General features: G+C 40.4%; 1 protein-coding gene across 5 annotated transcripts; it reads left to right on the top strand.

Moving 5' to 3' along the window:
* The first annotated feature begins 2,730 nt into the window (after positions 1-2,730).
* LOC127418495 (protein TASOR-like) lies at positions 2,731-24,876 on the top strand. 5 transcript variants are annotated; one of them, XM_051659088.1, is made up of 24 exons: positions 3,010-4,061; positions 4,477-4,665; positions 4,776-4,921; positions 5,102-5,194; positions 6,050-6,122; positions 10,771-10,862; positions 10,990-11,124; positions 11,257-11,372; positions 11,494-11,528; positions 11,650-11,755; positions 11,856-11,959; positions 15,898-16,001; positions 16,208-16,280; positions 16,378-16,452; positions 16,570-17,277; positions 19,898-20,157; positions 20,268-20,394; positions 20,643-21,487; positions 21,601-21,720; positions 21,812-21,971; positions 22,155-22,254; positions 22,340-22,518; positions 22,647-22,778; positions 22,934-24,875. In XM_051659088.1, exons 2-24 carry the CDS (start codon positions 4,551-4,553, stop codon positions 24,394-24,396), a joined length of 5,361 nt encoding a protein of 1,786 aa, XP_051515048.1. In that variant the 5' UTR covers positions 3,010-4,061; positions 4,477-4,550; the 3' UTR covers positions 24,397-24,875. The 5 variants fall into 5 exon arrangements, with proteins under 5 accessions (XP_051515046.1, XP_051515047.1, XP_051515045.1 ...); XM_051659089.1 differs by having other exon boundaries at positions 3,052-3,152; XM_051659086.1 differs by lacking the exon at positions 4,477-4,665 and having other exon boundaries at positions 2,731-3,152; positions 11,497-11,528; positions 22,934-24,876.
* The last annotated feature ends 320 nt before the right edge of the window (positions 24,877-25,196 follow it).

Genomic DNA, 25,196 nt, shown 5'->3' with positions numbered 1-25,196 from the left:
CTGTAGCTATGGTGAAGGGCCTATTTCAATGACAAGTATGTAGCAGGCAACAGTATTTATATACTTGCCGGGTAGGCGGGCTTCCCGGTGTCATGTGCATCAATTGCCTTTCAGGCGTTAATAGAGGTGTCTTCAGTGAGAGTACGCAAGGGCACAATATCCCATACTTAATGTGTTGTATCTCGTTTCTCTCCTTATGGGAACAGTAGTTATTTGCATAACTTTACGTTTTTAGTCCCTGCTTACACATTTGTAGCTGAAAGTGTCTTACAGTCATTACTTCAACTCTTCTCATATACACTTACATTATGTCTCTCAATCACAACTGAAATAACTTTTCAGACATTTCAGTGGTGACTGAGAGACAACTTGTGTAAAAGAATCTGAATATCTTAATTTCCATAGTGTATATAAGAAACTTTTCAATAATGCATATGAATGAATTTCACTAACGTTTGTATGAATATCTTAATTTCACTAGTGTTTGTAGGATGCTTTTCAACAATTATGGCCTACACAGCTCCTCATAAATAGGTTAATTATTTTAAGTCACATTTTTCCTTTGTTTAAATTTTTTTTTTTTTAAATCCTAAAACTTATTTCCAGATTTAAATGAAAGAATTCAAAATTTTCAATGTGGTCTGACTTCTGGATCCCAGTGTCCTGACTGAGAAATGTCTGATTTGAGAAATAGCAATTTAGCTTGTGTAATATATATTATGTACTATGTTTAGTATATACACCGATCAGCCACAACATTAAAACCTGCCTAATATTGGGTAGCTCCCCTTCGTGCCGTCAAAACAGCGCCAACCTGATATTCTTCTCATGACAATTGTACAGAGTGGTTATCTGAGTCACCGTAGACTTTGTCAGTTCAAACCAGTCTGGCAATTCTCTGTTGACCTCTCTCATCAACAAGGCATTTCCGTCTACAGAACTGCCGCTCACTGGATGTTTTTTGTTTTTGGCACCATTCTGAGTAAATTCTAGAGACTGTTATGTGTGAAAATCCCAGGAGATCAGCAGTTCCAGAAATACTCAAACCAGCCCATCTGTCACCAACAATCATCCATGCGATTATCTAATCAGCCAATCGTGTGGCAGCAGTGTATAAAATCATGCAGATACAGGTCAGGAGCTTCAGTTAATGTTCACATCTGGACCGTGGCATGATTGTTTGTGCCAGATGGGCTGGTTTGAGTTTTTCTGTAACTGCTGATCTCCTGGGATTTTCACACACAACAGTCTCTAGAATTTACTCCGAATGGTGCCAAAAACAAAAAACATCCAGTGAGCGGCAGTTCTGTGGACGAAAACACCTTGTTGATGAGAGAGGTCAACAGAGAATGGACAGACTGGTTTGAACTGACAAAGTCTACAGTAACTCAGATAACCACTCTGTACAACTGTGGTGAGAAGAATATCAGAATGCTATTATGGTGCTTTTTTGGCAGCACGAGGGGGACCTACACAATATTAGGCAGGTGGTTTTAATGTTGTGGCTGATCGGTGTACACTAAGTAGGTATACTACATACAGGTTTGGGGAGTAACGAAATACAAGTAACGGGATTACGTATTTAAAATACAAAATATAAGTAACTGTATTCCACTACAGTTACAAATTAAATAATTGGTAATTAGAATACAGTTACATTCAAAAAGTATTTTGATTACTGAAGAGATTACTTTGCATTCTATTGTCATTTGTTTCATTTAATATTTAGTCCTTTCAGATGGAAAACATTTATACATATAAATGATGCGATCCAAAGTGCATTTGAACAGCGGTGAAACACTTTCTTATGATGTGTTACATTCATACGAGCAGACAGAGAAGTAAGTTTGAAGTAAATTTGGAGCAGAAGAAATAGAAATAAACCTTGTGTAAATTGTCAGCTTTATGCTAAGTTAAAATGCTATTTCTCGCCATTTACATGCACGTTACCGGGCACAATCATATTTTTTATCAAGAAAATTCACGTTGGATCACAATATCTTTTTATCTAGTAAGACCTTTGATATTAGGGCAAAAATTTGATTGATCTTGTTTTAGAAACAACACTGCATAAGATATTTAGGTTTTTCAGAGAATGTATTTTTAACGTGTATTTTGTCTTACTGTACTGGCAGAGTTTTTATAGTCAAAACAAGTGAAAAAATCTAGCAGTGATGAAGAAGTAATCCAAAGTATTTAGAATACGTTACTGACCTTGAGTAATCTAACAGAATACATTACAAATGACATTTTACAGCATGTATTCTGTAATCTGTAGTGGAATACATTTCAAAAGTAATCCTCCCAACCCTGAGTACATATACAGTAGTATTTTAGATCTAATTATGTAATAGATTAGATACCATTTTAGTTCATGTTTTGAAATTGTGCCATATGGCTATTTGCCAATTATATCTCTTGAAATTAATGAATTTATGTGATTGACAATGTCCGAAGATAAACAAAAGCAGTGACATTACCCAAAGCCTGACTTTATTTTTTACGACAGTTCGACGATTCCTTTTTTTACAGCTATAAAAACCGCAATTATCTCTCATGTAAACGTTTGAGACAATGCCATCTGTTGGAGTTGGACAGGGTCCAATGATCAAAGCGTGCGGTGTCATTACGTCTGGACGCTGTGCGGTTCACAGGAGCGCCGCTGGGTGGCGTCGCTCTGCGTGAATGTAAACAGAGTGACGCCAGAGTTTTGCAGTGGTGGGGAAGGTATACGTCACAGGCATTATGGCGGAGGCTGGTTGAGGAGGAGAATTACTCCGTGAAGCGGCACTGAAAACCAACTTCATCGCTAGCTTGCCGAGTTGATCGCTGGTCTCAAAAAATGGCCTGCAATATCGGCCAGGAGAAAAAAAGCGACAAGGAGAGCAACAAGGCCGGCGGCTTAACCGTGGAGGATTGCGAGAGCAAGAAACAATTGTTGTCTGCCTCTAGCACGGCCACATCGAAGCAAAATGGCGATCAAGCTGAATGTGAAGACGAGCAAATGTCTGAACAAGATGCTTCTGAGCGGCGGAGGGCTGGGCTGTCGGAGCAGAAAAATTGCAGCAGTTCACCATCGACAGTAACGAGGTCGGCAGAGGAGCTGCCAAGGAGGAATTTTCAGATTCCGCGGAAGATCAAGGAGCGGAAAGGTTGTGTGTCCCCTTTACTACTACTGCCGTTGCCGACACGGACTATTTCTGTTTCACAGCGCGTGCAGCCTGCAAGCTCGTTGAAACTGCGTTCTCTTCCGGATGATTTTAGATTAATATAACGATGTAGATGAAAAGAACAGAGGAGGCATATAATGCACCACGCGATTAGTTGGTGAGGTTTTCAATAATGCTGTTAAGTATATTGATTTTTAGCTAATGCACTGCACTCAGAGCTGCAGTTTAGTCAAATGCAACTCGAGCAGCACGTGAGGAACCGATTTGTTTCACGCGCCGCGCGAGTCTTTCTGTGGAAGCTCAAATTATGCACGAGACGTGTCATGAACGTGCAATTGTAACCCACGGCTGTTAGCCTCGCGGAGGCCGGTGTCGTTGACTCGTTGCTAGCTAGTTGGCTACTCCTGGCCGCTGGGCCACCACTCCTCCTCCTACCACATGACACATGTCTTCCCCTCCTCATCCAGCGCGGATCATGAATGGCGCTAGTGTGATTCAGCTGACCACAATGTTGGCCACGGAATTTCTGGCCTCAGTCTTTATGCACGACATTTGAATGTTTTAATCGCACCTGTCAGACCAGAACGACATCTGGGGTCCCACTGACATTCATTCCCCGATAATGTACTGTTTCCCTTCATAAGCATGAAGTCATATTGAATATTATTGAATAAGAGTTAGGTTTGAGCCTAAGCGCCTTTCTCTTATGAGAGGAATACAGTGAATTGGAATGAAAATGAAGCAGGACAGGTGTAATTGTTGGGAGGTGTTTGTAGTAGTTATGCTTTCACTTTTGCTCGAGGGAGTGCTTTTGGCATCTTGTGGCTCTCTAGGACATGATTCTTTTGTATTGGCTTTATCAGATGGTTTGTCATTGAGCTATTTGGACAGGTGAGGTTTGTTTAGATGCTTTGGACTTTTTATGTTTGTATGTCTAAACCCAACTGGGCATTTATAACAGGACTGGCTCTTATAAACTTGTTTGAGCGTATTTGTGTAGCATTACACATGTTTTGAGGCCTAGACTTGCTCATATTACACTAAACTTTTATATGCAGGGTTCATGGTAATGGAAAACCTGGAAATACCAGGAAAAGTCCTGAAAATTTATAATAACTGTAAAGGGAATGGGAAATTCATGGGACATGTCTGTAGTGAAAATACATTTTTGTAGTTTTCCTCCTCTTTAAAGGAATATTCTGGGTTTAATACAAGTTCAGCTCAAACAACAGCATTTGTTGCATAATGTTGATTACCACAAAAATTAATTTCTTGTCCCTCCTTTTCTTTACTTGAATAAGAGAAGAATCTGGGTTACTCTGAGGCACATACAATGAAAGTGAATGGATCACAAACGCCTGGAAAGGTCATGGAAAAGTCATGGCATTCCATTGGTCAAAAGGGAACCCTGTATATATGAAGCAGCACTGGGTTATAAAGCATGTATCACCTTATGCCAGTGTGAAAGGTCACCAAGTTTTGACTTGTACCTCAGGTGGTGTGCATTTATATTGTCTATTTCTCATGCAAATTAAGATGTCTTTTGTTGGTCACTGACATGCCATAAAATTATTTTTATCTTGTTTTCATGTTTATGTCCTCCAGGTCTCCTCCAGCACTTGTCTCCAGATTCCAGAGAGTTTGAAGAAGTTGTGAAGCTTCTCTCCACGTTCTATCTGGATGCCGCCTCTCGTGGGACTTTCACTTACACCAAAGCTTGTCTCATTCACAATGAGCTCCTGGAAAAAGAGGTGAGCAGTGATTGGACTTTTTTTTTCAAGTGGACAAACATCAAATATGGTTGGACAGCAGCATTTTCTCTTTCAATTGTTAAAGATTGTATGAATGATTTTGTTCTGAGTTCATGTAGAGACCGTTTTTGGTGGATCAAAGAATGATTCAGTGTGATGTCATGTTTTTTTGTCCCATAGTTCATCGAGAAGAAAAGGGAACTGAAGCAGAATGGTAGGACAGAAGCAGAGCTCACAGAATTCAATGCTTTTCTGCTGCCAGAGAGAAATAAGGTAAAAATGTTTACACTATTTTTGCTACAGTGTATTTCTCCTGAAAATCTTGCTAGTACTGTTTTAACCTGAGTATTGCTACTCAGACTTTGTGTGCTTGATTTTAGACCTTTGTATTGTGTTGTTTGTATATCTTGTGGACTTAATCGGTAACGCTTTACAATAAGGTTCTATTCGTTAACACTAGTTAATGCAATAGGTATCGTGAATTAAGAATGATTTTTTTCACAGCAATTATCAATTTTGGTTATTAATGTTTATTTATCAAAATGTTGTTGTTTGTTCACGCAAGTTCACAATGCATTCACTAATGTTAACATATTCAACATTTAGAGTAAAAATAATTATCTGTGTATGTGGAGATTTAGCATTAACCAAGATCAGTAAATGCTGTATAATGTATTGTTCATTGTAACATTTATGTAACTAACTGCATTGACTAATGTTAATGATTGCAAACTTATTGTAATGTATTATATCACTAAATCTAGGTTAGTGAAATGAAAACATGCATTAGCTACATTTACATGGATTGAAACAATCAGAATATCACCAACACTTTAAATAGCAAAGTGCAATGTAAGCAGCATTTTCTGAAAACCTAAATGTTTAAAAAGTTTAAACTAATGCAAACTGTGACCCCAATTAGAGATTTCAATGTTAAAATGCTAGACAATGCATACTTTACCTTTTTTGTATTCAGTTATCAAGATGTACACCATAACATGAAAATAGAAATGTGAGTGTAATAGTTACCAAAAACCTTGTGCCAAAAAACCTAGTACTTAAGAATAGAATAAGACCAGTTGTCAGATTTATAGAATCCCTTATAAATGTTTCAAACCACTTTACCAGGTTCAATGGATCTGTGAAAAGGGTCTCTCTGTGGGACATTCGCGGGTCACCAATCTTGGAAGTCCTCTCAAAGGTGAGCGTTCTGTCTCCAGGACATTGCTTCCGATAAGATTTGTCAGTTTACATCTGTTTGGCTGTAGTCATTTGAGTCCTGTTAGGGTTTGTGTTAATCTGGTCTCTTTTGGTTGTGACAAGTAGTTGTTGAGATGGTCAAGGCCAAAAAGGCAGTTTCTCAGCTCTGTTGTGATCGGTTAGACGTTGACCAAATAAATGTTAATGAACCTCAATTCACTACAGACAAACATCGTTGCTCAAATAAATGAGAGTTTGTGTACAGCAGTTTTATCAATTGGTCTCCCCTACTGCTGCTTTCTATTCTCAGAGCATGTTTGAGGTTTTGAAAATTACGTTGTTAATTTTGTTCTTGGCACAGTGATGTAAGGCAGGTCTCTCAGAGATGTGGTTTTACAACTAGGCCTGTCACGATAACTACTTTTGTTGGACGATATATTGTCCCATAAATAATTGTGATAAAATATATTATTGTCATTTTAAGACCATTTTATGCCACTGATATAATGATAATATAATAGCATAATAATGCAAGTACACCCTTTCAAAGAGCAATGAACTTTTAATTCTTAAGAATATTCAGACATTGGAATCAGAATGTCAAAAAAAAATTAAAGTCGGGAAGGCCCCTCTCCATCTCCATGGGTTTTTGTTCCCAGCTCAGAAAACTGATGGGATGGTTATGTTTTAGATGAGTTGTAGGGCTGGGCGATATGGCTTCAGAAATTATATCTCGATATTTTTCAGCAAATTGACTATATTCGATATATATCTCAATAATTACGTTTTTGCTCTGAAATAGCATGAAAGTGTTTCTTTTTGTTTTTTTAAACAGAGGAACTATCATTTCATCTAAACAGCCATTGTAGCCAAATAGAATTCAATTTCAAAGGTATTAAATAAAAATCTATTTAAAAATGATAGGCATGTTTCCCACAGTTTTTGACTGTTTAACACAAGGGAGAGCAAAATGTAATCATTTTAATTGATTTGTTCATTTATACATATATTTAACAAACCATCATACATAGAAGCTTAATAAAAATCTTATTTACAGTTGTGCTCAAAAGTTTGCATACCCTGGCAGAAATTGTGAAATTTTGGCATTGATTTTGAAAATATGACTGATCATGCAAAAAAAAACTGTCTTTTATTTAAGGATAGTGATCATATGAAGCCATTTATTATCACAGTTGTTTGGCTCCTTTTTAAATCATAATGGTAACAGAAATCACCCAAATGACCCTGATCAAAAGTTTACACACCCTTGAACACAGGTTTAAATGGCAATTAAAGGTTAATTTCCCACACCTGTGGCTTTTTAAATTGCAGTTAGTGTCTGTATAAATAGTCAATGAGTTTGTTAGCTCTCACATGGATGCACTGAGCAGGCTAGATACTGAGCCATGGGGAGCAGAAAAGAACTGTCAAAAGACCTGTGTAACAAGATAATGGAACTTTATAAAAATGGAAAAGGATATAAAAAGATATCCAAAGCCTTGAAAATGCCAGTCAGTACTGTTCAATCACTTATTAAGAAGTGGAAAATTCGGTGATCTCTTGATACTAAGCCAAGGTCAGGTAGACCAAGAAAGATTTCAGCCACAATTGCCAGAAGAATTGTTCGGGATACAAAGAAAAATCCACAGGTAACCTCAGGAGAAATACAGGCTGCTCTGGAAAAAGACGGGGTGGTTGTTTCAAGGAGCACAATACGATGATACTTAAACAAAAATGAGCTGCATGGTCGAGTTGCCAGAAAGAAGCCTTAACTGTGCCAATGCCACAAAAAAACAACACATTGACACGCCTCACATCTTCCGGCACACTGTAATTTGGAGTGACGAGACCAAAATAGAGCTTTATGGTCACAACCATAAGCGCTATGTTTGGAGAGGGGTCAACAAGGCCTATAGTGAAAAGAATACCATCCCCACTGTGAAGCATGGTGGTGGCTTGCTGATGTTTTGGAGGTGTGTGAGCTCTAAAGGCACGGGGAATCATGTGAAAATTGATGGCAAGATGAATGCAGCATGTTATCAGAAAATACTGGCAGACAATTTGCATTCTTCTGCACGAAAGCTGCGCATGGGACGCTCTTGGACTTTCCAGCACGGCAATGACCCTAAGCACAAGGCCAAGTTGACCCTCCAGTGGTTACAGCAGGAAAAGGTGAAGGTTCTGGAGTGGCCATCACAGTCTTCTGACCTTAATATCATCGAGCCACTCTGGGGAGATCTCAAATGTGCGGTTCATGCAAGACGACCAAAGACTTTGCATGATCTGGAGGCATTTTTTCAAGACGAATGGGCAGCTATACCACCTGCAAGAATTTGGGGCCTCATAGACAACTATTACAAAAGACTGCACGCTGTCATTGATGCTAAAGGGGGCAATATACAGTATTAAAAACAAAGGGTATGCAGACTTTTGAACAGGGGTCATTTTATTTTTTTCTTTGTTGCCATGTTTTGTTTGATGATTGTGTCATTCTGTTTTAACCTACAGTTGAATATGAATCCCATAAGAAATAAAAGAAATGTGTTTTGCCTGCTCACTCATATTTTCTTTAAAAATGGTACATATATTACCAATTCTCCAAGGGTATGCAAACTTTTGAGCACAACTGTACCTTCATATATTTTTACTAAAACATTTTCTTTGTGAATGAACAAGGTGTGCAAAAACTACTTATTTTTTGGAAACCAGATGAACATTGCATCATACAAAATTATTACTGTTGAACCCAGTCAAGTTTATTATACAATACAATATAATACTGAGTAATTATTATATTCAGGGTAAGATTTATTAAAAATAAATGTATATATTTCTGTCCTATTTAATTCACCCTAAACTGGGGTTTTTATTTTGGCACTGCAAGTGAAGTCGTGTTTATTTTACCTTCACCAGGAGCTTTTACTATGAAATGGAAATTGTAATGTTTGACAGTTAAGTTTAGCAACTTGTGAACTGCTGTACAATAACTTTATAGCAGTTACTAATGTTTGGAATTGTGCGAATGCTTAACTGCAGTACTTCCCAATGCAGGTGAACTGCACTACAAACACGAGCCCCCGCGTGTGCACAGATCAGTGTGTTGCCGGTTAATTCTGAAGTGCACAGACCATGTTTGTCTGTCTTTAATCGCAGCCTTTGGCAGTTAAATCATATCTCCATTTTGATGTTATTTTAATTATACAGCCCTGAAGAATTGTGAAATTAGTCTACTGATTCACTCTATGAAACTTAATTGCCAAATAAAAGGCTCATTAAAATCATCGCGATATACACGATATTGTTGAATTTGATATCTTCAGCAAAATCATTGCGATGATATCGTGGGTATTCGATGTATCGCCCAGCCCTTTGTATTGCCAATTTTGTTGCCACTGTTTTTGGAATTTGGAATGCCCAATTCCCACTACTTAGTAGGTCCTCGTGGTGGTGCGGTTACTCACCTCAATCCGGGTGGCAGAGGACAAGTCTCAGTTGCCTCCGCTTCTGAGACTGTCAATCTGTGCATCTTATCACGTGGCTCGCTGTGCATGACACCGCGGAGACTCACAGCACGTGGAGGCTCATGCTACTCTCCGTGATCCACACACAATTTACCACGCACACCATTGAGAGCGAGAACCACTTATTGTGACCACGAGGAGGTTACCCCATGTGACTCTACCCTCCCTAGCAACCTGACCAATTTGGTTGCTTAGGAGACCTGGCTGGAGTCACTCAGCACGCCCTGGATTCGAACTCGCGACTCCAGGGGTGGTAGTCAGCGTCAATACTCGCTGAGCTACCCAAGCCCCCCCCCCCCCCGTTGCCACTGTTTTTAAACAAGGTCGACATGCCGGCTCGTTCACGTTAATGGGCTCGCCTCTCTCATTTGGCTTAAAGCCAAAATGTTCCCACACCAGAGCTGTGGAATGTGGCTTTGAAACAAAGTCCATTTGGACATTTTCTTCCAAAATGTCTGGCTGGAATTATGCAGTCGTCGGGAAAATGCCTATTAAAACACCTATTAGCCTCGAGTAACATGTAATCTTCAACTGTCAGTGTCCACTCTGTGTGTGTATGGAGGAGCTGTCTGAGCCCCGCCTCCGACACAGAGAGCAGACGAGAGGACAGAAGCAGCGCGACTGGCTAAAATGTTGGTGACATTCATTCTTGTGTAAACAAACATACATGTAAACACAAAGGGCAATATCGAGGTCAGCAAAAATTATTGAGGTCATGTCCATATATTGTATGATAACTCGATAACGTAATTATCGTGACAGGCCTGTTTACAACAGATCTGAATAGTCATGTTATAGTCATGTTCAGATCTTCTTGTCGTTGATGAGTTTATGATCTCCTTATTGAAGAAGCAGCTGTTATCTTTAAAGACTGAAGACACTATGTATTCACAAAACCAGACTCATTCCTATCCCTTAGTATTAGTGTATGTCTCATTTGACTTGCTCTCTTCAACTGATGAAATAAAATTGTATCTGCAACAATTTAATCCTAGCAAACATGCTTTCCAGGCTTTGCCTTCCAAATGGTTGCTAATAAATGTCTTGAGATTACTCCAGGGCCTTTTTGGAAGGATTTTACCTCGAGTAATACTTCTTATAGATAACTTCTACCTTTTCTATTTTTAGGGGTTTACCTCTCAAAATACTCAGACTTGTTACAAATGAATCCATTTGAAGTTGGTGCTGCTGGAGAGATTATAATATTCAAAGTCATGAAGGTGTGTGCTACAGTCATGAATTGTAATAACCAGTGCATATTGAATGACGGTGTATCTTATAAAGCTTTAATTAAAATAAAATAAAAAATCAGTTAGACAGTGTGACCTTTTTTTACTTGCTCTGCAGGGTAAAGTGAAAACAATATTTGAGAATATGCCCAAGGGTAATCTGGAACCTGCCCCTAAATATGACTGCCATCTCTACAAAAATGCCAGCAAAGTGACCTCATTATTGTCCTACAGGGCCTTTGAACACACTCAGGTTAGTCTGATTCAAATCATCCTTACATTTGTGCCATTTCCACCTTATTTTCAGTATGATCTTTATTTTTATAATACTTGTTCAGATAGATTCTGTTTTCTCATATTATGTCCCTCTGTTTCTTTTTCACAGCAATACTTTTATGAATTTGCGTTTGATGAACTAAGGTCAAGGCCCAGGCACGTGTTGCCATATGCGGTTGTGTCTTTTCAATACAAAGGCAAAGAGTCGGCTACGGCTGCACACAGGTATGAAATGGAGACACCCAAGACTGGCTTAGAAAGTTACAAAGTGCATAACTTGCTTATTGCTTTAGTTACATTTCCTGTTGGTTTATATAGATCTAAACAGGTTTCTTTTCTCTTTTAGTAGATTAAACTGCACTGTGCACGAAGGGCAGAGGGGTAAGTTTTATATGCATTTCTCTAACATATCGGTGTGATAAAATTATTAGTTATTCATTTATGTAGTCATGTGCAGCATTCCTGAGAACCCAAACTGTTTCTTTTGCATTTTATGTTTTAGTTCGACGCAGATATACGGTTTGGAGTGGCTTGCTGGTGAATAAGGGAGAAGAGGTCTATCAAGTGCATATACGGTCTACAAGTCTCCCTCTCCTTCCCCTTAAACTGTAAGTGTCTTTTCTGTTAAGACTACTGAGCTCGGTTTTGTCCTTCCAGATCTTTTTATTGGTTTTAAATTGCTGTATTTTTTTCTTACACAATTTTCAGCCCAGACAAGCTTGACATCAAAATGGCAATGCATCTCGATCAAGTAAAGAGAAAGATCCCATCTTCTCTGCTATCATGGGACACATACAGTGGATCACGAGAAGGTAGGAGAAGTACCAGTGGCCCCAGGGTTATGAAAGTTTTGGGTTCTTATTTCTATTTTATTTTCAATTTTTGTTTTTTGTTTTGTTTTTTGTTATTATTTTTTTTTTTTTACTTTATTACCGCATCTCAGAATAGCATTCTGAGGTGCTATTGTTCTCACCACAGTTGTACAGAGTGGTTAACTGAGTTACCGTAGACTTTGTCAGTTCGAAGCAGTCTGGCCATTCTCTGTTGACCTCTCTCATCAACAAGGCATTTCCGTCCACAGAACTGCCGCTCACTGGATGTTTTTTGTTTTTAGCACCATTCGGAGCAAATTCTAGAGACTGTTGTGTGTGAAAATCCCAGGAGATCAGCAGTTACAGAAAAACTCAAACCAGCCCATCTGGCACAAACAATCATGCCATGATCCAAATAACTGAGATCACATTTTTTCCCCATTCTGATGGTTGATGTGACCATTAACTAAAGCTCCTGACCCATATCTGCATGATTTTATGCAGTACACTGCTGCCACACGATTGGCTGATTAGATAATCGCATGGATGATTGTTAGTGCCAGACAGGCTGGTTTGAGTATTTCTGTAACTGCTGATCTCCTGGGATTTTCATGCACAACAGTCTCTAGAATTTACTCGATTCATTTTTGGCCGAGATCTTGTATTGATGACGGGAGAGTCGAACCACTACGTAAAGTCTTCTCCAGCACATCCCAAAGACTTTCAATGGGGTTAAGGTCAGGACACTGTGGTGGCCAATTCATGTGTTAAAATGATTCCTTATGCTCCCAAAACCACTCTTTCACTATTGTTTATTTAACTCCAAATGGTGACTTTTTTTTTTTTTTTGTTTTTTTTTTTGGCCAGGCAGTGTATATACAGCTCTGGGAAAAAATGAAGAGACCACCGCAAAATTATCAGTTTCTCTGGATTTACTATGTATTGGTATGTGTTTGACTAAAATGTACATTTTTGTTTTATTCTATAAAGTACTGACAACATTTCTCCCAAATAAAAATATTGTCATTTAGAGTATTTATTTGCACAAAATGACAACTGGTCAAAATAACAAAAAAGATGCAGTTTTCAGACCTCGAATAATGCAAAGAAAACAAGTTCATATTCATTTATAAACAACACAATACTAATGTTTTAACTTAGGATGAGTTCAGAAATCAATATTTGGTGGAATAACTCTGATTTTCAATCACATCTTTCATGTGTCTTGGCATGCTCTCTACCAGTCTTTCACATGGCTGTTGGGTGACTTTATGCCACTCCTGGCACAAAAATTCAAGCAGCTCGGCTTTGTTTGATGACTTGTGGCCATCCATCTTCCTCTTGATCACATTCCAGAGGTTTTCAGTAGGGTTCAGGACTGGATATCGGATGCTTCAGCAAGGCTGGAATCGGGCAGATTTGTCTATGTGAAGGACGCTTGAATCAAGTCATGTACAAGGTTATCCTGGAAGAAAACTTGCTACCTTCTGCTCTGACAATGTTCCCCAACTCTGAGGATTGGTTTTTCCAGCAGGACAATGCTCCATGCCACACAGCCAGGTCAGTCAAGGTGTAGATGGAGGACCACCGGATCAAGACCCTGTCATGGCCAGCCCAATCTCCAGACCTGAACCCCATTGAAAACCTCTGGAATGTGATCAAGTGGAAGATGGATCTCCAAAAGCCATCAAACAAACTGAGCTGCTTGAATTTTTGCACAAAGAGTGGCATAAAGTCACCCAACAGCAATGTGAAAGACTGGTAGAGAGCATGCCAAGACGCATGAAAGCTGTGATTGAAAATCCGGGTTATTCCACCAAATTTTGATTTCTGAACTCTTCCTAAGTTAAAACATTAGTATTGTGTTGTTTATAAATGAATATGAACTTGTTTTCTTTGCATTATTCGAGGTCTGAAAACACAATCTTTTTTTTTGTTATTTTGACCAGTTGTCATTTTCTGCAAATAAATGCTCTAAATGACAATATTTTTATTTGTAAGTTGGGAGAAATGTTTTCAGTACTTTATAGAATAAAACAAAAATGTTAAGTTTACTCAAACACATACCTATAAATAGTAAATTCAGAGAAACTGATAATTTTGCAGTGGTCTCTTAATTTTTTCCAGAGTTGACTTGATTAAAATTTTTTAACTAATTAATTGCACAGTTTTCTGTGATTAATCACGGTTAAATTATGGCCCATGTACATTACAATAAACTTTAAAAAATCATCATAAATATATTTACTTTATAGTTTGTGTGCAAGCAATTGGTTAGTCATCATTTATTGTAATTATTTATGTACGTACATGTTAAAATGTTTTTTGTTTTGTTTTTGTGAATAGTTAATTAGACACATTTTTACAGGTTTTAATCTTTAATACAAACATATTTTTACATGGCATATGTTATTACAATTTGGGCAAAATCTTCTGCTGTTTTCCAGTGGAAAATGGAAAAATAGGCAGATTCAATGCATATCAAACTTTATTGGCAAGAGAATCTTAAGTGTGATAACATTGAAATTGCCACTGCATTATTAGACACTATACATACAGATATAAAACATATTAAATGCTGAAGTTTAATTTATGAAAGTTTAAAATCTCAAAACTATTATTTTCTCTGGCTGCTGTTCAGTCTATACAAGTATATCTGGCCAGGTTCGTCAGTATCGCGCACACGCTGGGTCTCAGTCGGGTGGTTTGGCTTTTGAAACTGGTTCAGATGAAACTGAGTGAGCATTTTTAGGTGATGCCAGTAAATACGGCAGCTTGCCTGTATCTCTCGCACACCTGGTTCACCGCTTGCGGGTGAAGTCTTCATTCTCCATACAGTAAATCCGCTCCTGTGTTTATTATGCCTGGGTTTGTCCCTAATCGGAGCTTGTAAGGCTGAGTAGCCTGCCAGGAAAAACTCGGGACACCTTCTGTCGCGTGAAGATTCAGGAAGTAAAAAAAAAATGGATACTGCATTAATTGCGTTAAAAAAAAAAAAAAAAAACGCATAAAAAAATATTAATCGCTGAAATGAACACGTTAAATTTCCCAGCCTTAATATATACACTCAACACTGTTATATTTTCTCTGGGCTGCATTACTATCTAGTAGTATTGTAATGTTTCATGAAGGCAGGTTGTAAAGGCGAAACATACTTCACGCAAGTATGCAAATGCAGACGCGAGCGCTTGGCCAATGCATGGCCTATGCATCGTCCCGTTGTACATACATTACATGCGCTCTTGTGTTGCTCTGGCGGTTACAAACCTCAGACCACCGGGGGGGGGGGGGGGGTCTGAGGTTTGTATGGAGAAGGGGGGGTCAATAGATTTTTTTAGGCATGACCACGAAACCGGATGTGGTAGATGAGTCGATAGTTGTGGAGTGGGGAGAGACACGGAGAAAAAACAAGTTCGTTTGAATGGACTGGGGACAAAAAAAATATATATATAGTATATATTTTTTGAAAAGATTCAACTCAAATTGCTGCTCGTGTCCTCTATGACAGTTGTTGATTGAAAGAAGAAAATCTGCTCTAGCACCCCTTGCGGCAACGCAGAGAATGCAGCGCGTACTTGCGTTGGGTTATGAATTGAGCGCTGACACATTTCACAATGTATCGACGCGTGAAATCGAGCTTGCGTAGGAAGGTGTGTCTGCGTTCACGTACTTGTGTAGAGTATGTTTGGGCCTTAAAGGTTTCACTTTTTATATTAAACTGTGGGTCAAAAACTAAAATTTGCTCATGGTGATTTGATTAATGATAAAAAAACACTAGTGATATTCTTTTGTCCAGGAGATACCAAAACCTTCTAGCACACAAGTAAATCCTTTCTTTACCTTAACATGGATAATCTTTTCTACTACAATGCATGTTTAATTGCCTAGGTATTCATTGTGTTGTTTGGAGGCTAAGAATGTGTCGTGTTGTGTTGCAGCGTTGAAGTGTGGTATGTACTGCAGCCTGTATGAGGTCAATGGGAAGAGTAAACAGGAAGACAGTCTCTCGGGACTGCTGCAGCGGCTTGAGAGAGAGAGAATGGTGAGCTCATTCTCAACCCTCTTCTATTACACTTTGATTGAATTAACCTCCGCAGCCTCACTATAGCAGGGTTAAGTCACCGCCTACCATCTTCCCTCTTTACCAGCTTGTTGATTAAATCTGTGTCAGTGAGCTGATATGGAGAAGTTATACTGGGGATGTGCTTTTATTAAAGTTATGCTATAATAAAACTCTTTTCACTGTAGGTTCTGGTGAAGCCATTGGTAGACAAAGGATTTCTCTTCTTGCTTTCATCCTCTCAGTTGCATGCTACCAACGGTAGGTCAACACATGACAACCTCTTACCTTGTTTATCAGCACTGAAAATATGGGTATGGCATGGAATAATGCTGCCTGTCTCTTTGTTTCTTTGAAGAGAGGCGAGGCAGATATGACAGGGGTTTACAGGCACTTTTTGTCTTTCAAGAGCAAAGAATCGTCTCGAGGTTGGGTGAGTGTCTCTTGTATTGTGTATTGTTTTTTAAAGTTTGTTTTGATTTGGGTGTGTAACCGTCATTGACTGCTTCTATTAACCTTCTTAAAATGTATTTATTTTATTATTATGAAGTTTCTAAAAGCTTTGGAGTAGACGATGATCCTCTGGTTCCACTAGAGCCTATAGACCCAGTCAGCCACCAACTAGATAATTTTGTACCCGCCCTGCACCATGGACTCTTCAAGCTGCGTGCCAATCCACCCAAAGAGCTTGCTGCGGGGCTGAAGCGTCAGGCACTGGACTATCTGAGCCAGCAGGAGCAAGGTGCTATACGCCCCTTTCAGGTGGGGGAGTACCGGCACAGTTTGGATGACCGGACCAACCTACACCCAGCACCTCGTCCCAAGAACATAGACTCAGCACTAAAGTCTTACATATACGGGCCGGGACAGTTTCAGCTGCCTGTGGAGGCACTGCAGCAGGGCCTGATGGACAGCAGGCAGGGGGCAGTGTCTCCCCCAGCAGGCGCTGAAGAGTACAGTCCTGTTTCAGACTGGGGAGGGTCAGATAGACAGGCATCAAGCAGCAGTGGACTTGGGATTTCTCATTCAAATGGTGGCGCTCAGAGGCCACAGGGGGAGTATGACAAAGACAAGATGGAGAAATTGCTTAAGTTGATACAGTTACACAAGAGGACTTTGGGAAAGGAGGAGGGGAGCGGGCCGGAGAGAGAGGACGACTGGGACCCAGCCAGTCTGAAGAGGAGGCTAGAGAGTGAAGGTGCTGGAGGCATGAGCAAGTACCTGAGGACAGATCTGCTGAATGGAGAGCCAGGAAGAAGTGAGTCTGTGCTGAATGAACTGTGTAGAATATGGTACAGGGTTGGTGCTTGTGTGATATACATACTGAAGAAAAAAATTAAGTAAAACAGCCTGGCCAACTAACATGTGGATAAACCCTTTTAAAACCAGCCAACCAGTCCAGCTAAGACCATCAAACTAGCCTATGCTGGTTTAATCTGTTTTTACAACAGGGAAATCATGAAGAAGAAACATCTTTGTTTTTTATATTATTTATAAGCAAAAAATGTTATGTAGGGAAGTAAAATGTAAGAAATATCCTGTAAGAAATTTAAGGCAATAGTTTTTATGTCTTAGAATAACATGTGTATAGTATATTTACACAAAAAATGGCTATGACTGTGTAACAAACAGTCAGTTTTAGGTAGCTGAAAGTATAATGCTGTTAATTCTCAATGTAATTTTTCTAAACTGCTTAAAGGGATAGTTCACCCAAAAATGAAAATTCTCTCATTATTTACTCGCTCTTGTGATATCCCAGGTGTGTATGACTTTCTTTCTTCACCAGAACACATTTGAAGAAAATTAGAAAAATATCTTAGCTCAGCTGGTCCTAAAAATGCAAGTGAATGGCGAATTCTCTTTTGAAGGTCCAAAAATCACAGTCAGCATAAATGTCATCAATAGGACTCCAGCTGTTAAATTAATGTCTTCTAAAGTGGTACGATCACTTTTGGTGCAAAAAAGATCAATATTTGCGTACTTTTTAACTATAATCCAACGCTTTAGGAAAGGGTGGAGTCCAAGCTGTCTCTCGTGTGACGTATTCGCATTGCCATGGATACCGAGATAATCTCAAGTTCTCCACTCGGTTGAGACATCCAGGATAAGCACACAAATGCACCATTGTGAGTAAAGAAACAGATAATAATAGATCTAAACCAAAATCAACCAAGCTACTGTCCAGCGTTCCTTCTTGTCACTTGTAAACAGCGCTGCTCTTCCGGCTGTGATGCTTGTGTGTCAGTTCTCACGTGTTTCAAGTGAGTGTGATTACGTCACACGCGCTTACTGCTGCCGACCGGAAGCATGATTTGGAGTTTAAAAAAGTACTTGCATTTATCTTTTTCGCACCAAAAGCAATCGTGTCGTTTTAGAAGACATTAACAGCTGGTGTCGTATGGATGAAGTTTATGCTGACTGTCTATGATTTTTGGACCTTCAAAAGAGAAATCGCCATTCACTTGCATTTTGAGGACCTACTGAGCTAAGATATTTTTTCTGTTTTTCTTCAAATGGGTTCTGGTGAAGAAAGAAAGTCATACACACCTGAGATATCATGACGGTGAATAAATAATGAGAGAATTTTGGGTGAACTATCCCTTTAATTGACCGAGCTTCACTTCCATCATGCATTAGAATTGTGTGGGGGATGGGGTAGGTTAAACGCAATCTTTCCTGTGATGTCTCAGTTACGTTGCATTGTGGGATATGAAGCTGCCTGAAGCGTACATATAAGTAGGCTTGCTTCCTCTATCAAAATCGAGAGTTTGAGGGTCTGTCAACTGAAACTTCCCTCGCCCTTTAAAGGAATAGTTCACCTAAAAATAAACATTTGCTGATAATTTACTCACCCTCAGGCCATCCAAGATGTATCTGAGTTTCTTTCTTCATCAAAACAAAATTTAAGACTTTTAGGATTTCTTTTCAGGCCTCCTCCTCTAAACAGTGCAAGTGAATGTCGTCCATTTTTTGACGGTCCAAAATGCATATTTAGGGTGCATCAAAATAATCCATAGGACTCCGGCCGACAAATAAAGTTCTTCTGAACCCAAACGATTGATTATTTTGAGAAACAAAACAATACTTATATATTTTTTAACTACAAATGTTCGCTTCCGTACATTTCTGTGACACGCGCTCATGAGAGGGATGACGTAAGCTCGTTGATAAGGTCACGCGTCATGTAGAGGAGGTGTCAGGAAGCACGTCATTGTTTACATTTGTTTTTATTATTATTTGGAAATGTTTTATTTTATATTGTTTTGAAATTGTTTTGGACTGTTTTGGTTTGTGAACAGCGCTTGGTCTGTGCAAGTTTCTATTGTAAACAGTGACGCGCTTCCTGACTCCTCCACGTGACACGTGACCTTACCAACAAGCATACATCATCCCTCTCATGAGCGCACGTCACAGAGATGTATGGAAGTGAACATTTGTAGTTAAAAAGTATATAAGTATTTTTTTTGTTTCTCAAAATAACCTTTCGTTTATTTGTCGACTGGAGTCATGTGGATTATTTTGATGCACCCTAAATATGCATTTTGGACCGTCAAAAAATGGAGTACATTCACTTGCATTGTTTAAAGGAGGAGGCCTGAAATGAAATGCTAAAAATCTTAAATTCTGTTTTGATGAAAAAAGAAACTCAGATACATCTTGAATGGCCTGAGGGTGAGTAAATTATCAGCAAATTTTCATTTTTGGGTGAACTATTCCTTTAACGATGTTTGCAAGTGCATGTTCAAAGTCAAGTGCAGTGCAGCCTGTGAGAGAGGTGTAATGCGCCACAAAGGAGCTCCAGCACAATAGAGTGATTGATATTGCAGTTCCTCAGAGAAATTAGCTCTTTGTTGACAGCCTGTTTTTCTTTCTGTCAGTGGTGATGGACACCATGGGCCTGTGTGACACGGATCTGCGGGAGCGCGTGACTCAGAGTGCCACTTTACGAGACACGCATACTTTGCTCAAACTCTTCCTCAGCACACTCAACAGGATGGCCCAGACCTCTTCAACTGGCCAGCCTTTGATGCTCCCAGACAGCTCGGAGATCAACCCCACCGACTTAGTGGCTCACTGTGACCTTGACCTGCGGGGCAGGCATGCTGATGCGGAGCAGGTTATCCAGGATTACCTAGAGGTTTGGACTGTTCCTCGTGATGTCACTCAATCTGTTATCTTGGACATGCCTTGATTCTGCAACCTTTCCGCTCTTTAGTTGCTTTGTTAACCTCTAGTCTGTATTTGTAGGAGCAGATGGTCTGCAGTAGGAGCAGTTTGGATGTGTGCAGTCCCTCTTCTAGTATGGAACAGCAGCCCTCTCGTCCAGCAGAAGTCTCACATCAGAGCCACCACTTCTGGAAAACATCCACCACAGGTTCTTACTCACCTGTATCCTTATAAGTCAAACATCTAAGGTTTAAAATCTAAATCAGCTTGTGTGATAAAGCAAGGGCACAAATAAGGGGTATATGCAGAATATATGGCACATATGTCCAAATATGAGCCCATGACCAATAGGCTATAAGAAAGCCTATCTGAAAATAGATAAGACAATAGAAAAATAACCCATAACAAAAAGATTTGTATGGTAACAATTTGGTTTTATATTGGTTTTATATTTAGAGGGTGTTGGTGAGGCTTGTGTGAGTGGAGGGGAGAAGCAGGCAAAGACCACAGGAAAAGTAGTAGATGCCATCCTCGAAAGTGAGTTCAAGAACCTCTGCACAGGGATCCATGAACTGATGGAGGCCCAACATATAATGTACATCTCCCAGATTCCTTTGCCTCGACGTGAGGAGCAGGCCAATTGGTCGTGCCCATCCTTCTCTCCTTTCGTCTCAAAATACGTCACCTCACCACCAGTGCAGGGCTATGTCAACACTCTCTGTGAGAAGATGAGCCAATTGATTTGTGCTCCCAGTTCATCTTTGGAACCTGCGACCATTACGTCACCAGCTGCTGTTGCCCCAGTGCCCACCCCCTTAACTTCTGTCCTGCCCTCTTCTGCCAAGCCGACTAAAGCCCAACACACCCTGCCGTCTCCACCTGTCCCTTGTCACACTAAAACGTCATCTCCAGTGCCTAAGTCTCAAGCTTCGATCAACAAGCCACAAGCCCCTGTACCTACCCCTAAACCTCCCTCTTCGGGCAAGCCTCGCCTTGGCACTGTCAAAGAGGTCCACCTGTTTTCAGAAGAAAAGTCAACTGACCTCAAGAGTACAAATGTTGTAGAAAGCCATATGTGCTCTCCATCAACAGGAAGCAGCAGTCATCCTCCAATTCCTTCAGTATTGGAGATACCCTCAGATCCTAAGCTTGCAGGAACCTCAAGCACTGTGTGCGGCAACATTATTGGCCAGATCAAGCCAGATGTGTTGTGCACACTGGTGGAGATCATGCAGAAGAATGCAGTGAAGTTCTACATTCAGAGAGGAGATGAGGAGAGTGAACTCTGCACTGAGATCAAGGTCTGACGCTCAGTACATAATGTGTCAGTATATTCATTGTGTACTCGCATATTGACTCTGACCTTTGTTTTGAAGCACTCATCTTATCTGTAATTCCTTCCTTGTTTTTGCAGGAGTATTTAAGAAGTCTTGGCAACATTGATTGCAACCCACTGACATACCTAGTGAATAAAAGCCAGCAAAAGTTCATGATCATCATTCAGAATGAGGATATCGCTGCTCATGTACATAAGGTAACTACTAACAAAACTTCAAGTAACTGTTGTATATAACAAACTGAGAGGCATTCACTTTGATATTTTTTTACCTCCATACCTCAATTAGATCCCAGCACTGGTGTCTTTGAAGAAGTTGTCCACAGTTTACTTCGCTGGCGTCGATAGTTTGGACGATGTGAAAAATCGCACTTACAATGAACTTTTTGTGTCAGGAGGTCTCATCGTGTCAGATGAGCTCATTCTCAACCCTGATAATATAACACTAGGTAAGAGCTTCCAAAAATGTGGTGGGTTTGCAAAAACTCTAGGACCATCTGCTATAATCAATGCTGTGATGGTAGAAATATTATGAATTATTTTCTTAGAAACTGTTTAATTGCAGTATTTTGTGCTTTAATTCAGTGTGAATGCAAGTTCTTCCAATGCTCACAATTGAATTGTGCTTGCAGAAAAGCTAAAGGCATTTCTTCAGTTCCTGGAGGAACAGGGCTCACCCTGGAAGTGGAAGGTACACTGTAAGACTCAGAAGAAGCTTAAAGAGCTCAGCAGGTAGAGACCGTTTGAGACTGTTCAGCCAATCCTGACAGAACCTAGTCTCCATCATCTCACTTTACTGACCACTTCACTTTCACAGGTTAAATGCAGAGGCCCTGGATCTGTTAAACCTGCTGACGGCCTATCAAAAGAAACACCTGGTGGAGTTTCTACCTTACCATGAGTGTGACACTCCATCTAAGCAGGCTCCTGATTTGGACTGTCTGGTGAAGTTACAAGCTCAACACACACAGCTCAGACACATCATATTCCTTACAGGTACACTCATCCGGTCTAGGCAAATATTGAGTTTCAGTGGTATTTATGAATAGTAGTATTTCGAAGCTGTTTGAGGTGTTTCTTCTTATGATATGACATTGTTGCTGTGATCATTTGTTTATATACAGAAAGGCATCATGAGACATTCTCACAGTTCTCTGGCAGTGGAGTTATCGTGGCAGGTATGAATGACATCATGAACAACTTCCAGAGTTTGATCAGCATTCCGGAAGTAGTAGTGGATGTCCTAACTGCTCCAGGTAAAACCTGAATGTCTTCACAGTCAACGGCAATGCAGTGATTGCCTAATAGTGCAATCCCTGCTTGTTCAGAAATCATAAGATTAGTTTATGCTCAGAGATCTTCAGTAGTGACATTTAAATCCATGTTGATCGTCTTCTCTTTCACCACTCAGTAGAACCTGATGCAGTGGTAGATGAAGAGGACATGTCCATAGACTCTGAAGATGACATTCTGGTTATCGAAGAGCCTTCCATTCAAACTGAAAATAATCTGGATGGACAGCAGGCCCCTCTGCCCCCTCCGCCTCATACAGATGGGTTTCGTCCTCCTCTCCCTGACCAGCCCCCTTTGGACCCCATTATGGATCCCCCGCCAAACCCTTCCACCTACCCTGCCCAGGGCTCATATGCGGCTGATTACGTGGCTCTCAAATCTGCCATCGCTCAGTATAAAGCCGCCGCTCAGGAGGGAACACCTAAGCCTGAAGTGGAGGACACCCTGGTCAGTTTTGGGGTTAACCCCCACCAGAGCTACCTGTGTCCCAGCTCGGCACAGTGGAGCCCTTACTCTGGATCACCCGCATACCACATGTCCTCTGCGTATTCGTCCCCAGTTAGGGCAGCCTCCAAAGGTTTAGAGTACAGTCAAACTGCCACCCAACCCACCACAAACACCTCGACTTTGCCCATCGCCCAGCCGCCCACCATTCCGACCTCCCTACCCCTCCCTCAGCCCCCTGTTAGCTCAGCGGAGGTGCCTCCGACTCCAGAAACAGCCTCCTCTCTTCAGCCCCCTGACAGTGTGGGAACGACTGGGGCAGCAACAGCAAGCAGTGCAAATCAGGTGGGACTTGCTGGCTCTCAGGATGCTCCGAAAGGTTTAGAGACTGCTTCTTTCTCCTCCTCCTCCCCATCCTCCTCTTCCTCTCTTCACACCACTTTTCCTTCCTTACCAGATGCTTCTATCTTTCCAGCCCTCACTCCTATTCCTCCTGTTCCATCTCTCTATAACTGGGGGCCAACACCGGGGACTCAGCACAGTTATGCTGCAGGACAGAGCGGGGGAGGATTCAGCACTCATCCTACCACCCAAACTGAGGCCACAGGGCCGCTGGGGGCCACAGATGGATTGTGGGTGGGAGGAAGTGAGAGCGGAACCTCTAATAGTCAGGAGGAAGAAGGCACCTCTGCTCCAGCCACCTCTACGGTAGGTCCTGTACTGCATGAGGGAGAAGGCTATAAAAGAGGTGCAATGGATAGTTTGACCTCGTGCACCCAAGGCAGCAGAACTCCAGTGAACTCTTCCTCAGAGAATAAGGGAGGCAGTCAGGTCCCACCCACCAGGGGCGGCACTGCTAGTAGAGGACTCCTGCCCATCCCTGGAGCTGCACGTGGAACCATATGCAGAGGTGGGTCACACGGCAACAATAGCATGTACCATACCAGAGGGGGCATGTCAGGATCTGCTGATATGATGCGTGGTGGCTTCAGGGGTAGAGGAGTACCGCCAGTTCCCATGAGATCTAGACCAGGTTGGGGTCAAATCAGAGGAGGCCCATCCTGTAATTGGGGCTATCCACCTGGGAGGGGAGGGGGTGGACGGCCAGACTACTATTCAGACTACAGCTACAACTAAATGCCATTGGGATGTCATGGCTTCCCTAATAGACTACTGGCATTATAGATGTATATATTTAACTGTAAGAGCACATCAAATCAAAATGTCATCAAGTGTAATGGGCGAAAAAAAAGAAATCTGGTTTTGTATAAATAAGATTTGTGACTCAGTGGCCAGAGTTTCACTGTTTTCAATAATGCTCTTCCTAAACAAATGTTTGGAAAACCTTGTTCATACCACTATATTTATATTGCCAAGAAATGTAATTGCCTTTCAATGTTTCATTTTTGTCAATAGTTTTTGTTTGGATTTTCAAATCGGTTTGTGAACAAGGAGCAAAATGCAGACAATATTTTTTTAAAGAAAAAAAAAGAAGTGAGTCATTCTTCATTTTAGCTGTTTTTGTTTTTTACATTCTTGGTTGTACAGATGTTCTATTAAAACAAGGTTGTATCAAACATTGTGATATTGTGTTCCGTATTAACTCACAGTTGACAATGTGTTAACTCTTTGTATATGTACATAGTTATTTATGATATTATATAAAAAATAATTGTTACAGATTTTCTGTTCCAATGAGATGACTGGATGCCTAAGTTGTTTCATATGACAACATTTGACCTAATGGTTATACAAGCCAGCAGAGGGAGTCATTTCCCATTGATTCTGATGGTGCAACGCCAAGGCAGATGATTGTTTTAATATAGAATTAAGGCAAGAATATGCATCTTGATTTCAAAATGGCAGAAAATGAAACCTCTTTGGAAATGTTTTATTATTTACCAGACAAACAGCTATGCCTCTGACAGTACTATTAA

This window comes from Myxocyprinus asiaticus, chromosome 28 (genome assembly GCF_019703515.2).
Source record: "Myxocyprinus asiaticus isolate MX2 ecotype Aquarium Trade chromosome 28, UBuf_Myxa_2, whole genome shotgun sequence".
NCBI lineage: Eukaryota > Metazoa > Chordata > Actinopteri > Cypriniformes > Catostomidae > Myxocyprinus > Myxocyprinus asiaticus.
The sequence above is the reverse complement of the archived record's forward strand: the minus strand, read 5'-3'. Positions and strand labels throughout refer to the sequence as shown.

Excerpts from the sequence above, each read along its gene's own strand:
- LOC127418495 (XM_051659085.1), top strand. The coding sequence starts at position 2,843 with ATGGCCTGCAATATCGGCCAGGAGAAAAAAAGCGACAAGGAGAGCAAC. Across the intron at positions 16,453-16,569 it reads AAGAATCGTCTCGAGGTTGG|TTTCTAAAAGCTTTGGAGTA; the intron begins GTGAGTGTCTCT and ends ATTATTATGAAG. Across the intron at positions 21,488-21,600 it reads AACTCTGCACTGAGATCAAG|GAGTATTTAAGAAGTCTTGG; the intron begins GTCTGACGCTCA and ends TTGTTTTTGCAG.